This window comes from Cervus elaphus, chromosome 9, assembly GCF_910594005.1.
Source record: "Cervus elaphus chromosome 9, mCerEla1.1, whole genome shotgun sequence".
NCBI lineage: Eukaryota > Metazoa > Chordata > Mammalia > Artiodactyla > Cervidae > Cervus > Cervus elaphus.
In genome coordinates, this window is record NC_057823.1 from 39,579,319 (window position 1) to 39,598,888 (window position 19,570).

At 40.7% G+C, this 19,570-nt stretch overlaps 1 protein-coding gene across 1 annotated transcript in view; it reads left to right on the top strand.

Moving 5' to 3' along the window:
• FAF2 (Fas associated factor family member 2) overlaps positions 1 to 19,233 on the top strand; it is a 61,926-nt gene extending 42,693 nt beyond the window's left edge. Inside the window, exons 3-11 of the mRNA XM_043912332.1 lie at positions 600 to 734; positions 2,357 to 2,433; positions 4,770 to 4,908; positions 6,519 to 6,604; positions 6,703 to 6,794; positions 8,391 to 8,568; positions 9,497 to 9,668; positions 10,258 to 10,401; positions 16,029 to 19,233. Of these exons, the coding sequence (XP_043768267.1) occupies positions 600 to 734; positions 2,357 to 2,433; positions 4,770 to 4,908; positions 6,519 to 6,604; positions 6,703 to 6,794; positions 8,391 to 8,568; positions 9,497 to 9,668; positions 10,258 to 10,401; positions 16,029 to 16,211 (1,206 nt within the window). The 3' untranslated portion in view covers positions 16,212 to 19,233. The remainder of the gene's footprint in view (positions 1 to 599; positions 735 to 2,356; positions 2,434 to 4,769; positions 4,909 to 6,518; positions 6,605 to 6,702; positions 6,795 to 8,390; positions 8,569 to 9,496; positions 9,669 to 10,257; positions 10,402 to 16,028) is intronic.
• The last annotated feature ends 337 nt before the right edge of the window (positions 19,234 to 19,570 follow it).

The window sequence follows — 19,570 nt, forward strand, 5'->3', positions numbered from 1 at the left end:
TTTCAGGGGCAGAGTTATGAAAGGAATGAGACTTTTTTTTTTTTTTAACTGAATATCATCTTTGTGCCAGGAATTATATTAGAATTTTGTATGATCATCTCATTAAATTTTCAAATTAACCCTGAAAAGTATTGTTTATTCATTTTGCGTGTGAGAAAACTGAGGCACATAAGCCGAGCAACTTTTCTCAGTGCTGGAGCTAGGATTCAGACCTAACTTTCTCTGCTCCAAAGCCCCGCTTTCCCTCAATACCAACCCATCAAGATGGCTCCATTGCACAGTTCTGGGGGCACCGTCTACAGTTTGTGTTCTCTGTGGGTGGTTTTCCTTATGCTTGTACAGTGAAACACCTTGTATCCCGGCACCCTAAATAGCATATACCATCTGAATAAAAGCAGTGAGCTTCCAGACAAGTTCCCTGGGACTCCTCTGTGTATGAATTCTGTAGCCATCACCACACATTGCCTCCCACCTTAGCAAGTTAAAAAAAGGTTCATGAGTATGTACTCCCTGGTGACCTATTTTGACACACCAGCAGCAGTTGTCTCTTCTACGTTGAGCTGAGCATCACTGAAGCGCTCCTGTTTTCTTCTTCTCAGGCCGCTGTACAGGACAGGTTGAACGAGCAAGAGGGTGTTCCAAGTGTTTTCAACCCACCGCCATCTCGGCCCTTGCAAGTGAACACAGCTGACCACAGGATCTACAGCTATGTTGTCTCAAGACCACAACCAAGGGCAAGTTACTTCAGAGCTGGAACCTCTCCCTTTTTTATTTTAAAAGTTCTTTTACTTGGTTATGTTGATCTCTGTATGGTAGGAGCAAAAGGAATATTGAGAATATAAACCTGTTAGCTTGATGTAGCTCCTTGGTAGATTTATTGGGTTTATCATTTTTTTCTTGATTCCTTAGTGAACCAATGAAAGTAACTATCCTTTTTTTCCCTGTTTCTACACCAGTTACTTGAAGAGTTTTCTGTGCCTTGTTTTGTGTTTATGACACTGTATCTGTATGTATTTACATGTCTTAAAATGTTTGCTGTATATTTAGTAAATCCTGCACTTTTAAGCTAAAATGTTTACTGAATTCTTTGCTGTTTCATTTTGCTTAATTTGAAGCTACTTCTAGGGAAATACTTGGAAGTTCTGTGGGAGCCTTGGCCATATCTTTGAAATTAATCTCAGGGCTAGTAGTAGCAAGGAGGTGATTCAGTTATATTCAGTTGGCATTTAAGAGTGTTTCAGGGTACTTGATATTTTGCTGTTGGGAATCTAGAGATGAATAAAGAGGCATTTTTCTCTCTTCAGATTATTCACAGTCAGATTAGCGAAGTCAGGTATGTATACTCACAGTGAACTCCAGAGAACTTTTAGAGTTTCTCTTATTCTTAAGAGTTAACACTCACTTCTTACACTTGAATTTAAAATGTATTCCATCATTCCTTTTGCAGACTACTTGGTAAGATTTAAAAAAGAGTTTCTAAGTAGCTGTTTTAGGGTATTTTAGAGTAGAAGAGCACAGAATCTCAGAGGATTATATGATTCAAGGAGTAGTTCAAAGAATTTCTGGCAGTCCAGTGCTTAGGATTCTGCACTTGACTGCTGAGGGCCCAGGTTCAATCCCTGGTCAGGGAACTAAGATCTCACAAGCTGTGCAGTGCAACGAGAGGAAAAAAAAAGAAGAGTCCTTCTATATGTGCCCAGTGTTTCTCCAGTTTGTTTTGGGCTTGACTGTGTTTGAGACCCTAATGTCGACTAATGGAGTTCCAGAGTTCTGGAGTTGCCTGGCCATGGACACAAAGAGGATATCAGATTAACCCAATATAATAAATGCGTTGTAAGCTATAGAGCCCTATGTATTTATTAGTTAATAATAAGAGCAGCAATAATCAATATTGTTAAAATAATTAACACTGTTATTGAGATTAGCAGCTATTTGGAGATTTGTAATTGTGATTAATATAATTATTCATCACTTATACACAGAGGTCCAAGGTAGTAATATTGGTTTTCTTTCTTGTTATTTCTATATACTGCATTTTAATGTGTTAACTCTAATAATGAAAGAATGAATATTTATGATTTGGAGAGGAAAACTTGGAATTGAATTTGACAAGTAATATAAGTAGCTGCACAAAAAGTGTTCAAGCAGATTTAATACAAAAATTATGATAGTATTAGATGAAATGAGGTCAAAAGTAGTTGGTTTTTTAAGAAAGATAAAGTGGTCCAGGAAAAGAGAACCATATGTGACAGAAGGAGAAATCACATAAAGGACAAAAAAGAATGAATATCTTAACTAGCAATTAAGGTATTAGGGATTGAGAGAATGATATCTAACTTTGTTTTTGGAATTTCAGGGGCTGCTTGGATGGGGTTATTACTTGATAATGCTTCCATTCCGGTTTACGTATTATACAATACTTGATATATTTAGGTACGTACCTTTGTATCCATGTGTTTAGTAGCAACAGGGTAGACTTTGGAGCAGAAAGAGATCAGAATAAGGTTTATGCTCTTATCAATTTTGACTTGACAGTTTATCATCATATTGAATACTTTTCCTGAAGTATTTCATATAGCATGAAAATATTTTTGGTTTTTCGAACGTAATAGCAGATGTTACCATTTTCACAAATGAGTCTGCCTATATTTATTGTATCCTCCCTATCCCACCATATTTTCCCCCTACATTCCCCAGTTAGTTTTCACACGCTTTCTGTTCCAACCTTTGTTACCTTTACTAGCTTCACACTCCTTGTTAGCTTTCACCTTAAACCATCTTACACCTTCATAGTTCCAACAGATTGACTTGCTCTGAAATGACCCATTTTTCTCCACATTCCTCCTGTAACAGTTTCACTGTTCTAGACACCCTTTCTGTACATTTCCCTCTGTCTTGGCAACCCATAGGTTGCTGGCACTATAACCCTTCCACGTGTGTGTACACCCTTGCTTCACACCTTCACTTTTCTTCTCACTTCCTTCTTTTATCATTTGGAGAGCTCAGCACAGGAAGCTACAGAAAGACTGGAAAATGTCAGGGGACTCAAGGTGCACATCAGACTTGAGTGTCTGATCTGGAACTCAGTAATAGATGAATCCACACCTAATCTTTATGGAGAACTAGAATGTTTATGGGCATCCAGGCCAACAGATGTAGCCTTGTGTGCATACAGCGCAACCTGTACCTGCCTCTGAATACAGGCTAATCTTTACCTTACTCTAGGGAACAGAGCCTGAAGGTATGGACTGACCAGCTTCAGAGGTGCATGTAATAATCTTCAAAATCATAATGAAGACTGAATTGATATCTCTGTTGTTTTGTTTTTTATAAGCTAATTGTCCTAAATTGTGTTGGCCATTGGAATATATTGTGATGAGAAAGAACAACAACAAAAAATAATTAAAACCGTTATTCATTCATTCATAAAATTTGAAGACTTGGAGTAATAAGATAATCCTAAAATACTTGATTTCAGAGAAAGTTATCAAAACATTAATCTTAAGGGTTTCTAATCACTCCTCCACATACACAGCTTCTTTCTTTTGTTTTTAATTTGCTCTGGAATGTTTGTATTAATGAGCCAGATTTGATTATTCAGGAGAAATTCCAAGTGACATTGTGTGTATATTGGGGATTTGTTAAGGGTATAAAGAACTGGCTTAGTAGTTGGTAAGGAGAGTATCATAGTGTAGTTAGCTTTTCTATGCTGAAATTTCTTCAAGTATATGAATATTGTTCGCTTCCTTGGGAAAAAATATGCATGGCATGTATTACTAATTTTAATGCAACTGTATCATCCAAGCAACTTGTTTAATGTTATGTAGCACCTTGACTTATCAAGCCCTTTGCCTTTTATGGAAACCCAAAGGATAAATAAATGGTACTATACAAATGTGATAAGATGGCCTCTTCAGAAACAGATGTACCATCTTTAAACTTAAGTAACTGCCAAGTCTCCAACTCTGCCAAGTGCTGTCTAGATCCATTTTATAACTTCCTCTATGGATGCTGTCAACCATAAATCACTGAGCAGAATTTACTTGCCCCATTGATGAGCAAGTAAATCATGACTGCAAGTTTGGATTTGAAGTTCTTGCCCATAATCTGAATAGTTTGGGAATGTGGATTCATAATTCAAAATTGCAGGAGAACAGAAAGGAAAGGGAGAGGCAAGTAGAACAACCGAAAAGAGACAGCTCTGTTCTAGAACAGCACTGTCTAATAGAACTTTCTGTGATGATGGAAATGTTGTGTATCTTCACTGTCTAGTGTGGAAGCCATTAGCCACATGTAGCTATTGAGCACTTGAAATATGGCTGTTGTGAGTGATGAACTAAATTTTTTTATTGTATTGAATTAATTTCCTTGGTGATTTAGATAGCCGTATGTGGCTCTTTGCTGCTGTTTTAGACAGTGCCGTTACAAGAGTCTGAGTGCACAGCCTGACTCACGACCTTTGTGTGACTCATTTCCCAGTTCTTTTAGCCCTAAATTTTTCTGCAAAAAGCACTTAAGATTTGTTTACACCAGTGTTGAAATGTATAATCCTAGTAGTTTGCACTCTTCTTAAACAGGCAGTGGCACAACTTGCTGCTTTGTGGCTTTTGGGCCAGACTGTATTCTCAGGTTTGATGGTCCGCTCACAGGTGTTTCACCTCCCTCTGCCGCCATGCCTGTGGCTCTGCTATAGGAATCTTTACAAACTGGCCCACTCCGTATGCACTACAGTAAGCCGATTCACGTGATATTTATTCCTTCCTCCCCAGGTTTGCTCTTCGTTTTATACGGCCTGACCCTCGCAGCCGGGTCACTGATCCCGTTGGGGACATTGTTTCATTTATGCACTCTTTTGAAGAGAAATATGGGAGGGCACACCCTGTCTTCTACCTGGGAACGTACAGCCAGGTCAGTGCCACAGACCATATAGATGCCAATTTATTGATATGGTTCTATCCTCAAAGGAAAGCATAGGCCAGCACAGATCATGTCATTCTTTATTCAAAAACTTTAAATGACTTTTTATAGCTTACACACACACACACACACACACACACCAAGCCCTTTAGCTGGGCCCTCTTTGATCTAATCCCAACCTCCTTTTGAGGTCTTTCCCGCATAACTTGTTTCCCTGTACCACAGGTTCCAGCTAAACAGTCCCCTTAACACACTCTGTAACGCCCCACCTCTGTGCCTTTCTTTGACTTTACTGTTCCTCTGTCTGGAGTGCCTTCCTCACATGTTTTAACTGGAATCTTGCCCACCTTCACCAGCTCATGCCTCTCCCCTCTGGTACCTTTCCTGATGGCTGCATTCTACCCTGCCTGCTTACAGACTAAAGTAGTCTTTTGTACTTTCATAGTGGTTTTTTTTAAATGTTATAGCAATTTCAGTCTTCCTTATTTTATAGTTGTTTGTGTTCATGTCTTATCTCCTATACAGACTATAAGCTCCTCATAGGCAAAGCCTAAGTCTTCTTGGATCCCTCACAGAACTGAATAAGGCCATAGACCATAGACTCAAGGCAGCACATCTCATTTAACCCAAGCAACACACACCTTTGATTGTTAGCTCTCAGGGGGCAAAAATTAGTAGGAGTTCTATGGGTGTTGGGCATACCCCTACTTTACCAGAAGAAAATGTAGAAGTAGCACTGTGGGCTACTTCTAAGGGTGGTTCTATTCTGCAGCCTCCAGGATTCCTGAATCTATCTGGAAAAGGAGAAAAATGCTGACTCTTGCTTCCTGTGTGATTCTCCCACATCTGTTTTTTCTCACTGGCTGCTCCCACCCCATTCAGTAAGCCTTAAGCACCTGCTGTATGCCCCACGTTGTGCTCAATGCTAGAGATACAGTCATGAATGAGATGGGTCCTCTCATACACCCTCTTTGCTGTGATCCTGAGGGTAGACCCCTATTGGTCATTCAGGAAATCTTAATTGAATTGTAATGTGCCCAGGATTCTACAAATGCAAAAGCACACACAGGAATCTTGGACACTTGCCTTGTTTTTGAAGATCTTTTAAAACTCATGCTTTTTAAAATGCCTTTGGGCCCCTCATTTTCTCATCCCTGTTTGGCATGTGGCCAGGGATCAGGCTTATCTTCACAGTATTTATGATGCTGTAGCTATAAAGTGGCAAAATTCTCATCTCCCTTTTCAGGTCAGATTCTCCTGTTTTTATCTTCCTTTAGACTGTGGGAACAGCTGACTTTTTGTGGTTGCATGGGGCTTTTTTCTGTCAGCCTCCTTATTCTCACTTGCCTAATACAATTTAAATCCTAACAACACTAAAAACCTTTTCATTGAAGCTTATTAGCATATGAACTTTCTATTGGGAGAGGAATGCCAAGGGTGTGAAGATAGAAGCCCAGGAGTTTTCTGGTTTTCTTGCTTATCTTCTTTCCTTATTTCTTCTTTTGTTCTAAATACATAGCTGTATCCATTAGGACCCGTATCCTAATTAAAAGTTTGAGGCATAGTCATCATCATAATTAGTGATCTTCTGTTTCTCACAGGCACTTAATGATGCCAAACGGGAGCTTCGCTTTCTTTTGGTTTATCTTCATGGAGATGATCACCAGGACTCTGATGAATTCTGTCGGTAAGCGGATTGTTTTTTCTCTCCCTCTTTTCTGATCTTATCTGCTGATGGTTATGGTAAGCAAGTTCTTCTCATGTCATTTTCATCCCTCTCCACAGCAACACACTCTGTGCGCCTGAAGTTATTTCACTGATAAACACTAGGATGCTCTTCTGGGCATGCTCCACAAACAAACCTGAGGGATACAGGGGTAAGTTGTGGTTTTTTCTTCCCTTATTGAAATTGTTAGAATATCTTTCAAATAATCTGGACGGACATAACATTTATCGCATGACCATTCTGTGGCCAACCAATCCTCTTCAGCAGTCATAAGAAGTGGGGGTTGTATTACCTCCACTGTATAGTTTAGGCATTTAAGCTGCTGGCCCAGGATCATACAGTTAGCAAGTTTTGGAGCACGCTCAGGTCTGTCAGACTCTAACCCACTTATTCCAGTTAACCCTTGCCAGAACCTGTTTTATTTTTTAAAATACCCAGTCCTAGCCAGCAACTTGCCTTTAATCTTAGTGGGCTTTTTACCAAAGAGTTTATTCTTGTCATTAGCAATTTTACCAGAGCTTCTTGCACAGTGAGATAGTTGTTTGAGTATATTGAGTGCCCATAGGGATTCAGAAAGCTCAGATCTTTACTGACTGTAACTAACTCTTAACTGGAGGTAAATATCTTTAGAAGTCAGTGTAAGATATACCAGCTTCTGTGGTAGCTCAGTCGGTAAAGAATATGCCTGAAGTGCAGGAGACCCAGGTTTGACCCCTGGGTTGGGAAGATCCCCTGGATAAGGAAATGGCAACCCACTCTAGTATTCTTGCCTGGAGAATCCCATGGACAGAGGAGCTTGGCAGGCTACAGTCCATGAGGTCACAAGAATTGGACACAACTTAGCAACTAAACCAGCATAAGATATAAAGGCATCTAGTGAAGGAAAACATAGTTTACTTTGCAGCTACTTCTGTTCAGCAACTTTTGAGTATATATTGGCATACAGGTTCTGTGCTAAATCCTGAGAACCAAAGATGCAGGAGATGGTTTGTCTGCATCCTGGAATCCGAATTGTTGTTCCTAATTGGTGTTTAAACAGCTGATAAGTCCCTGCATATTTGCCATTCTAATATGGCTTTGGAGATGAGCAGTGATAGAAGGAGACTAAGGATATTTTCAATAGAAGCTTAAAATCTCTTCTTTCAAATCATAAGGTAAAACTGTTATGGTAAAATCTTAGTTATTTGAAGGACCAACTTTCTAAGCTTGTTCAAAATAGAAAAGCTAGCCCTTTTTTATTGGGTAGCATGTATGGGACATAGGAAAAGGGGATAAGGAAGGGATTGGATAAAAGGAACAAAAGATAGGGAAGATGATGGTTGAGATCATCACCAGTAACAGAAAACTGGAGAGTTGCAGCCTTGGCCTCTTTAGGCTTGACCCCAACAAACACAAAGGAAGATTATTATCATAAGCAGTAGCCAGAGTCCTTGTATATCCTTTTTGCTCTGTCAAATAGACATTGTCCTTGAACTCTGCAGCTTGCTCTAGCATCATCATGACAGCCACACCCCACCAGAAAAGCCTGTCCTATTGGACATAGGGACACGAATATATAACAACAACAACAGAAAAAAAGATTGAGAAACTAGGAAAGGAAAAAAGGTAGGCAGGGAATAAATGACACCTCCATTGTTTCCCAGTTGAGACTAAAGCAGTTATCTCTTGCTTGTTGTGTGAACTCTAAGAATTAATCTGTTTCGTCCCTAAGTCCTGCCCTTGATCTTTTGGATCTTCTTTCTGTCAGTCTCTCAGGCTTTAAGAGAAAACACCTATCCATTCCTGGCCATGATTATGTTGAAGGATCGGAGGATGACTGTGGTAGGACGTCTAGAAGGCCTCATTCAGCCTGATGACCTCATTAACCAGCTGACATTTATCATGGATGCAAATCAGACTTACCTGGTGTCCGAACGCCTAGAGAGGTACAGGGGAGTTCCTCTCGAGAACTGAGAGACCAGCTGCAGACATGGGTGCCTTACCTGGGGCTTCACAAATCCTGACTTCTTCTCTGTTAGGCAACTTCAAAAGCCTTGTCCATTTAATGTTAAAATATTCATATATTGATACTTTGACCTAAATAACTCCATCAGATCATTTGTCCTTGGAGATGTCATTCAAAATAAAGATAAGACTCTGCTCAGGATTATAAATAGTGTCATTTAAAATAGCTGAGCATGATATAAAGAACTTAAATATAAAAACTGAGGAATGGTTATAACTCCTCCCCCCATCATATAAGTAATATACAGGGATTAATGTAGAAAATTCAGGAATCACAGAAAAGCACAAAGAAGAAATTTTAAATAATTCATAATCCTACCACCACTTTAACATTCTGGGATATTTTCTTTTAATTTTACAGACACAGACACACAACACTCAACATCATACCCAATTTTTCAGAGAGAAAAAGAAATATCCCAAAATGTTAGTGTTTTCTTTTTGATTAGTAGGACTCTGAATAAGGTGTTTCTTCATTATACAAAAGCAACGTATACAAAAATGCAGTTACCCAAGAAGGTATTTACCTATAAAATACGATATTGATGATCATTTGATGGCAATAATACTGAGTTACTTCTGTTAGGATTGGGAGGAAAGGATAGTTTTACATGAAAAATTGAAGAGAGATGGAAAAGCTCGCCATTTCTTTTTCTGCCAAATTAAATTAAGACAAGAGATAGTGCATTTAGATTCTGCATGCCTTTTTTGTACTCTCTCATGGTAGTGTGAAATAGTCATCTGCTAAGATTGTCAACCTTTTTAACCCCCTAAAAAATTTCAGTTTCAAGGAAACACAGGGCTTTGTGAGATTTATCTTTTCCTTTTGTGCTTTTGATCTGTCCACAGGGAAGAACGAAACCAGACCCAGGTGCTAAGACAACAACAGGATGAGGCCTACCTGGCCTCTCTCAGAGCTGACCAGGAGAAAGAGAGAAAGAAGCGAGAGGAGCGAGAACGGAAGAGGCGGAAGGAGGAAGAGGTGCAACAGCAGAAGCTGGCAGAAGAGAGGCGGCGGCGGGTGAGGAGCCTGTCTGCTTCTGGTGACTCCCAGGCTGGTCTTTTCTTAAGTGTGCAAGGAGAAAACTAGATGATAGGATTGTGAATGATTTAAATTCTCCGTGCCAGTTTAATATTTATTACATTTTTCACAAAAAGTATTTTTTAAAAAGTTTATTAAAACAAGTATAAAGGTTATGTAAAACAGCTCTGTTCCATGAAAAGGAAGCATAAACAGATAGTAAACAGTTCAATATGCTGATTCACAGCAGTGGTGTTTAAACATTCAAGTACCAGTGTTAGCTCATCTCACATTTAATTCATGATCTTGGTTCATCATTGCATATTGCTGCTTGATTATAGCCAGTGTCTTTTAGTCATTCCCTTTTTTCTAACAGTTGCGTACCTTACCATAGTCAATAAATAATACATGTGATGCAGTGGTGTGTAATCAAATAAATATAATTTGAAGTAAGGTATTTCTGACTCTTGCCAAGAAGTTTTTTTCCTGATACTTCCCAGTAAACCTACATGATAATGATTGTATTTCTTGTTTCCTTGTTCTTCCCTAGTTGGAACCATAGTCTTACCTTTGCTTTGTGTCTCTACAGAATTTACAAGAGGAGAAGGAAAGGAAGTTGGAGTGTCTGCCCCCAGAGCCTTCCCCTGATGACCCTGAAAGTGTCAAAATCATTTTCAAATTACCCAATGATTCTCGAGTAGAGAGACGATTCCACTTTTCACAGTCTCTAACAGTAAGGACTGCCTCAATTGTGTGAAGTGTTAAAGTCTGGGCTATAGATCTGAAAGCTTTTAAGGACTCTCAAGAATGTTGTTGGTTTATGTGCTGCTCTAACGGACAGAGGAGGAAGGGGGTGGAAGTGAAGAGGGCACTGAATTATTGTAGGTTCCTTCAGGTCTAGCTGCCAACACAGAGCAGTTATTAAGATTTCATTATGTCATGTTTGAGCTCTGCCAAGAAGAAAAGATACCTTACCAAGAAGTTCCACAGAAGACTCAGGTGTTAGAGGTGGGAGGCTCTCCTTTGCTGCTCAGCTTTCATTGGTTTCAGAATCCCATCAGCACCCCTTGCTGTTTAGAAAAGGCTCTATCCCCATGGCCCTGGAAGGGCTGGAATTACACAACTGAATGTAAGTGCATGCGCAGCGTTCGTGCAGTGTCACTCTTTTCTTTCTTCTCAGGTTAACCCATAAGCCCCACGTAGTAGGGCTGCATTGTATAGCTGGTGTCCATAGGTAAATAGTATTTGTCATTCCATAGGGATGTAGTTAAAAGCAGAGACAGAGTCTTACAGAATGAGGAGCAAATTCTCATTGTTCCATTGTTAATAGATGTCTCTCCTTGGTCAGTTTACTTAATCTCTACGCCTCAGTTTCTTCATCTGTAAAATAAGTGTAATGGTCACTCTGTAATAGGATAATTAGGATTAAGTTTGTATGTAAAGTACTCAACATTGTGCCTGGCTCATAGTAAACATTCAAATGCTATTTTTGATATTTGTTATCAGAAGGAATTGTGTTTAGTGTTGGTATGTTGCCTTTATGTTTATATTGTGTTGGCATGTTGCCTTTCCAAATTCACAACCATACTAGATCTGCCATTTCCCTGATCACTTGAAATAATCAGGAGTAAACTGCATAATTGGACTCCTGTGGAGGCTCAGTGGTAAAGAATCCACCTGCCAATGAAGAAGACTTGGGTTCAATCTCTAGGTCAGAAAGATCCCTTGGAGCAGGAAATGGCAATACACCACAGTATTCTTCTTGGGGAATCCCATGGACAGAGGAGCCTGATGGGCTGCAGTCCGTGGGGTCGAAAAAGAGTCAGACATGACTTAGTGACTAAACAACAACAAACCGCATAATAGAAATGTGGCTGCTCTGTGGTTAGGTGAGGCTGGGTGGCACTTTGATTACTTCTTCCTGTTTAATTGGAGAACATTGAGTAAGTTACAGAATCTCTTACAGGGCCTCAGATATATCGCAAATGTAAAATGGAAATACGACTTGCCCTCTGATAACATTAAACTGAAAGTATTTTAGGCCCTGTGCTGGGTACCTTGTGAGTTATGCAGGTGAGTAAAGTGTGGTTCTGAAATTCACAGAGCTTACGGACTACTAAGAATATTAAGATGATTCAAAGAGCTAATCCACAGTAAAAATATTGTGAGGCATTCTGGTGAAATAAATAGCTTCTCCATTTTATTTATCTCATTTACACACTGATTTATATGGAGGAAGGTACTCTTCATCCTTAACTTTGGATATTTTATCTGGGAATAACATGAATGAGCCTCACACAGGACCTACCATGTTGTAGATGGTTACATGTTCATTCCCTTCCCTTGATGTGTCTCCTAACTGCTGTTTTGTGTGTAGGTTTTAGCTTGCCACCATCTTGACCAACAGTTTCCCTGTAGTATGCCCACGCTCTTCTGGAGCTTTTACTCCCCAAACTCTCATTACGTATATGAAAAGCCTAACCAAAATTTCCTCTCCTCAGAGTTTTAGAGGAAAATCTATTAGAATTGTGGAATAGAATAGACTTTTAGTCAAAGGGTAACCAACCCATTTGTTAATAAATATTTAATCCCTGTAAGCCTTTAAAAAGATTCGCACTAAAAGTTATTTTAAAAAATATTTAAAAATAAATAAATAAATAAAAACTAAGATGGAGAAATGAGGACAGGGCCCAGAGATAGGAAAGAAGTGTGACAAGAGGCGTAGTGGCCCTGTTGGCTTTTCATTTAGCATTCGTAGTGTTAATGGCATGTAGCTGAAGAAGGAGTTACAGTTTTTTAGTGCTCTTACAGACTGATCTTCCTGTGAGTTCTGCCCTTTATACATACTCTGAATGAGTGAATGTTACATGAAATGCACTGTTTGCGCATGATGCTTAACTGTTGACAGTGATTAAATGCTAGGATTAAAAAAAGGATAAAGTGTACAAAAATCTCCAGCTTCCGTGAGTGGGCAAAGTGGCACCTGACTTTCTCCTAACTAAGCCCAGAACTCATTTTTCTATCCATTACAAACCAAAGGGGACCTCTGGAGTGACTTTATGTGTTTCTTGATAGTATTAGGGCATTGCCAATGATAAAGAACATCAGTGTTGTATTAGTGTTGAGTGTTATCAAGCAGTGATTGAAAAAAGGAGCAAGATATTTTGCCCTTTTGTAAAACCCTTACTGGGTTCATACCAAGAATACTTGGTGCAAGTCTAACTGATGCATCTCAAGAAAAGTAAAGGAGAATGAATGTTAATGGAAATTGCAAAGACAGAAGGGAACTGAAAATTATTAAGGTTGATGGACCAAAATATGAGAAGTTTGTAAAATCATGAATGGATTAGTTAAGAGGAAAATGAACTTACTCTTTAAATGGATTTGTAGCTATAGCCCCTTAAAAATTCTAAAGAGGTAAGTTTAAGTTAAGACAAACGCAGGAAGGACTGCTTCACCAAAAGGGAATACACTTATATGAGAGGTGGAATAAAAAGGAAATAGAAATAGATTCCCTCGAAAAAGTAAGGGTAACTTGAATAGTGTGTTCCTGATCTTTGTGAGGGACCTGAATGCAGTATCCTTCATAGCACATCCCTTAGAGTCTTGTTAGAAAATGAGTATGTGGGACTTCCCTGGTCTTCCAGTGCATGGGCATATGTTCAGTCCCTGGTCTCAGAAGATCCCACACGCCAAGGAGCAACTAAGCCCACGCACCACCACTGCTGAGCCCACATGCACTGCGATGAAAAGTTCCTGTGTGCTGCAGTGAAGATGCTGCATGCCACCTGTAAGACTGGACACCGCCAAATAAATACTTGTTTAAAAAACAAAAAAGGGGACTTACCTGATGGTCCAGTGGTTAAGACTTCATGCTCCCAACACAGGGGGCTTGCTTCCATCCCTGGTCCGGGAACTAGATGCTGCAACTGAAAGTTTGCATGCCTCAACTAAGAGTTCACGTTCCACAGCTAAGGATTCCATGTGCCACAACTAAGACCCAGCGCGGCCAAATAAATATTTTTTCAAAAGAAATGGAATATGAGATGAAGAGGACCATAGATCAGCCAGGGTATGTGTTCTTAATGGGTGGAGTTAAGAGAGGGGAAAATAAGAGTTTCCCTGTATCTTGTCAGAGCCAGACCATAGTTAAGAGGGCTTTCTCAGAGGAGAGGTCCACATGGAGGGTGCTGGTCCCATTCCCGATCAAGTTAAGGAGGTATCCACTTGTGGTGAGAAGTCAGCGCAGAGAAGTCAGAGGCCAGGTGGCCTGGGAACAGAGTAGATATTAAAGCCAAAAGCAGGTAAGCAGGGTGTTCATTTGGAAAGAGGAATTAACTCTTAGCATTCAGCATATATAGAGGGAAATAAAGATAACAGATGTGTATATGTATGTACACATTGCCTAGCTTTCTCCACAGAGAGTGCCTAGGAACATCAGCACCCCAGTAGCAGTGAACATACTTATAGTACCTGGATTGTGGTTTTTATTTTCTTATTATTTTCTTTCTTTGGCCACATCATGCAGCATGTAAGGTCTTAGTTCCCTGAGCAGGGATTGAACCTGTGCTCCTTGCAATGGAAACATGGAATCCTAAGCACTGGTCCACCAAGAAATTCCCTAGGTCATGGTTTTTAAATGCCATTGTCCATTAGGAAGAACCAGAGAATGTCCCTCGTTGTCTAGAGGTAAAGAATCCACCTGCCAGTGCAGGGGACATGGGTTCAATCCCTGGTCCAGGAAGATACCGCATGCTGCAGAGCAGCTAAGCCCATGTGTTGTGCCATAACTACTGAGCCTGAGTGCTGCAGCTGCCAAAGCCCATGGGCCTAGAGCCTGTGCTCCACAAGAGAAGCCCCTGCAGTGAGAAGCCCTTGCACTCCAAGGAAGAGTAGCCTCCATTAGCCACAACAAGAGAAAGCCCGCATGCAGCAATGAAGACCCAGTGCAACCAAAAATTAAAAAAAATTTTAAAGAATAATCAGGGCTCCTTGAAGAAATGGCTGATTGCAGGGCTGGGATGGAAAATACAAGATTTGCCTATAACACCTTGTGCCACAGAGCAAGGAATTGTTCAGAGAACATTGGTGACATGAAAAAGTAGAAGCCAGTTTCCCTGGACTTCTCAGACTCCATCAGAAACAGTTTGAACTCTGTAACCTACTGAATAAAATAGGAAAACATGGCTCTATGTTAATAAGTTGAAGAAATTTTGAGGAGCAGAATGTCTCTGGAGTTTCAAAGTACTTCCCCACGAAATATTCCTTAGTTACAATGGAGAAAAGACTAAGAGTGAAGAGGCCTGGCAGGTCCCACCTTAATCAAGTGATTATAGTGGACAGCATAGGTAATAGAGCAAATTGAAATTATACTCCACCTGAATAGGATGCATTGAGTAGGTCACATCACCATTTCTATAATACTCCTGCCAAAGATGCATAACTGGAATTAATCATGAATAAACTTCAGATAAATAAATTGAGAGGCAAAATAACTGACCAGTAACCTTTAGTAGTGTCAGGGTCATGAAAGTTAAGGAAATCCTGAACATTTGTTCCAGGCTAAAGGAATAGACAGGAGATGTGACAGCTACTAAATGCAACACAATTCTAAACTGGATGCTTTTGCTCTAAAAGGCAACTGCCAGTACTTGAATGGGGCCTGAATGAAAATTTAATGTACATTATTATAGTAATAATATATCAGTTTCCTGATTTTGCGGGTTTTGTATTATGAAGGTAATTGCCCTGTTTATAAAATATACACAAGTATTCTGGGATGATGGGACATTCAATTGGTAGCTCACTTTCAATGGGTTCAAAGAAAAAATTCTATACCTGTGCTTCCAACTTTTCTGTAACTCTTGACTATTTGTAAGTAAAAAATGTTTAGGGCTTCTCTGGTGGCTCCGTGGTAAAGAACCCACCTGCCTGTTGAAGAGATGTGGGTTCAGTCCCTGGGTCAGAAAGACCCTGGAGAAAGGAAATGGCAACCCACTCCAGTATTCTTGTCTGGGAAAACCATGCACAGGGGAGCCTGGAGGGCAACAGTCCATGGGGTCGCAAAGACTAGGACTTAGCAACTCAACAACAGCAAGGTTTGTTGTTTATATCAGACCAGTTTTCAAAAAAGAGATGTATCAATTCATAGCAGGACTGGGTAACAGATCTCTTAAAAGAGCTTCCTTGCATGTTTGCTCTGTGAAATGGATGGATTTTGAAATGAAATTTCAGTGTAGTGTGGTAACTTTGTATCTCCAAGTCATCCTGGAGAGAGCTGGGGTGTATCTGATTTCATAGTTTTTGTGTGTGTGTGTGTGTGTGTTTTCTCACTGCCCTCTTTCTCTGTGACCTCTGCAGGTAATCCACGACTTCTTATTCTCCTTGAAAGAAAGCCCTGAAAAGTTTCAGATTGAAGCCAATTTTCCCCGAAGGGTGCTGCCCTGCCTCCCTTCAGAGGAGTGGCCCAACCCCCCAACGCTGCAGGAGGCCGGACTCAGCCACACAGAAGTTCTCTTTGTTCAGGACCTAACAGACGAATGACACTTTCTTCCTCTTCTCTCCCACCCCAATCCCCAAAAGAAATGGAAAAAAACAAAAACAAAAAAATAAGAGAGATTCATATTATTATTATTATAATACAATATTTTTTTTAAAGACTGCTGCATCCTAAGGAAGGATCAGAAACCATGCTGCCTGCAAGAGTCACCACCTGTGTGCGCACACGAGGTTAGCAGTGAACGTTCCCGCTGGCAAGCCCACCCTTCCCTACTGCCTCTGCACCATACACCTCCCGATGAAAGGAGACTCTTCACCTCCAACCCAGCCATTCTCCCAACTGGGGAAGGGGACATTCCCACTAGATCTCATGCATTCTTGCTTTTATGGAAAATAAAAGTGAAAACCTTTATCAAACAGCTACTGCAGCATCTCCTGAGGACTCGGTTCTCCCACCTCCAGAGAAGAGAGGGAAGAGAAGGCACAGAGCAGAGAGATGTTCCTTCAACTTCCTACAATTTATGAATAATTTTAAATTTTTTTCTGTTGCTTTGTAATGACCAAAGGAATGAGGCTGACATAGGTGTATTTGTTTTCCTTAACATTATTTGATAAAGACCAGTTTTTAAACCCATGAATTCTTGCCCTGGGCTCCTTGGCCCACAAGAGTGTAATAAAGGTGCCCTGGGCTGGTTTGTACTGATTTCTGCCATTGTCCCTCTCTCGTTCCCAGAGAGGTTCTTTTTGGTCCAACTCTGGCTCTCCTTCCTTGCCACCTGTGTACCGCACTTGGGGCAATGGGAGGAAGTCTGGGTTTGTAGCCCTGCAAAGGTTGTGTGTGTACCAATACACCCATATATGTGGTATGAACTCCGTGTAGATTTACCTATACATAAAACTGCAGCTTTTCCTTGGAATCTGGATCAGGTGGTCATTATGGGGTCTGAACCGAAGGATGGCAGTTCATTCCTGTTCTGACATGCGCATGTTCTTTCTGCCCAGCCCTGAGCCTTCCTGAATTGCCAAGCTTGGTGCCTTTCCAAAGGACTAACAGGGCCTGTGACGCAACCAACAGAACCATGTGAGAGGACCCTGCCCGTCTCCTTAGGAATGTGGTGGTAGTGGTGGTTTAAGGATTGGAAGAACCATAGGCCTGAAGGAAGCCAGGACAGAACTCGGCCTGTGTAAATTGTTGGAGGGCACATTTCAGTTTTTGATGTAGCCACCTGCTGTGGAGACAACTTTTTATCCTCTTTCTCTATTGCTGTTGAAGTAGTAGGGGTTTTTAGCCTCTGGATGTCTTGTCTGTGGTTGAGTTTATGGCAGTGGGTACACGGGTCAGGCCGTGTATTAGCATGAGCTGACAAGTATTCCAAAGTGTTCTGTGGTAGGCTGGTGTAGACAGCGCTGCAACCTACCGAAGTTACCACAGTTCCCCAGCTTGTGGTGAGGCCAGGGGATCATACCGAGGTCAAGCACAACTTGCTGGATTTGCAGTCTCCAGAGGCTTTCTCCCGCTTAGCTAAAACCTGAGGGCCATCCTTTTAGTTGCACTGACATGGCTGCCATTTCCTGCTGCCCTCAGTGGTTGGGGTAAACACCAAGGGCCGGGGGGAGCCCCATAGGTATCGCCTGAGGACCTTGAGAATTTTGCAGTGGCCTTGGCACAAGTGTCTACAGCACCATCTCCGGGAAAATGTAATCCTGCTCCTGGCTTCAGTTATTCTTCCACTTTGTTTCCTGCTATCCCATGACCAGATGAGTGGGAAATTGCTGGCTGTTGTCATAAAATGTTATCTGAAGTGAATACCAGGATAAACTGTATTCGCCACTCCACCTTATGTGAGAAGTCTGCTTCCTGCTGACAAGCACGCAAAGAGGAATTTTCAGTTAACTCAGAATCAACCTACCTGCCTAGAATTTGCATTTCCCTGGCAGGACCTTTGCCAGGCTGGGTGTACCAAGTATCTTGCCCACACCTCTGGGAAGTTGTACTTTCTTTTGCTTAATAATTCAATCTGCATCTTATTCTACAATGTGCACTTTATGCCTCTTGCCTTTTGCTAACCTGTCCAGTGAAGGAGGTCCAGTGCCAGAGTATTAAAGTCTATTTATGTCAGTACAACTCTCAGGATGGCCTGTCAATTTGCTTTGTTTTGTTTTTGTCTTATTATTTTTTTTTTTTTTAGTGCTGCTTTACTCAGAGCAGTTCCTGTCTTCTTGCTGATGTAGACCTGCCACTCATCCCACTCCTTTCCTCCATGAAAGATGCACATTTTGTCAATGCCGGTACAATCTGTGTGTTACTCCCAAGGACCTCTGGGAACTTGATGAGGGACCTTCAAGCGAGAAAACAAGCTGGTGATCCACAAGCATTTGCTCTTGTTTCCAAATCGCCTGATTATTTCAGCTGTTTTCAAATGCCAAGTCATCAGCTAAACAAAAACATTTGTTTCCAGTTTTGTTCTGCACTCCCAAGACTGAAGTTGTATATTTGGCTGAATTTCCATAGGAAGTGACCAAGCAAAGATACCCAATTGGAGTCAGTTGAATTTCTGCAGCCTCAGTTTTTTCTTCCACGCCTGCAGAATTTCCTGCAGCAAATACTTCTTTCTCCTTGCTTTCACTGTAATGTTTGGATAAAAAATGGCCAATGGAGAATACTTCTTTAAAAAAGAAGAACAAATTATAAACAAGCTAAAAGGAACCTAGAATCTTCAACTGAACAGTCATTATGAAAATTGCAAATGGTGCCAAGGCCAAGGAGAAAGTTACGGAAAATGACTGTGGGAAGGAGTGATAACCCCCAGAACGCAAAGTTAGGGGAGTATTAATCTGGTGCTTGAACAAGGAGCTCCACTTTACAACTGGTTTCTTTTTTTTCAAGGACTTGCGAGAGACGCAGCAACAAGAAATCCATCCACAAAGGATGCGGTGCCCTAACGTGTACTGCACCTGAATAAGTTACGTGGTGATTTACTGAGGAAATCTAGTGTACTTTAAATTTTTTTCATAAAAGTTTACATTGTATTGTAGGTTAACATTAAATGTTTTATAACAAAATTTTCATACCAGGTTGTGGGTCTTTCTCTCTGGGGGAGATGTGGTAGATGTGGTTCTGTCTGAAGGCAAGGTTGGAAAACATCAGGGGAGGGAATATTGCCAAGAAGTAAGAGAGAGTCAAAAAGAAGCAGGGAGTTAAAATAGACCTATGAGTGTTCTTGTGAAAATGGCAGCTCAGGCAGTGAAGAGAAAGCTGGCGGGTCTGTGTTCAGATTGTGGTCTGTCATCTGTCAGTCTTGTTAACTTCAGTGTCTCGGGTCCCATGAGCTTTAGTTTTACCCAAATGTAAATAAAGTTAATACCATCTGCCTCAGGATGGGCTTGCAGATGAAATCAAATAA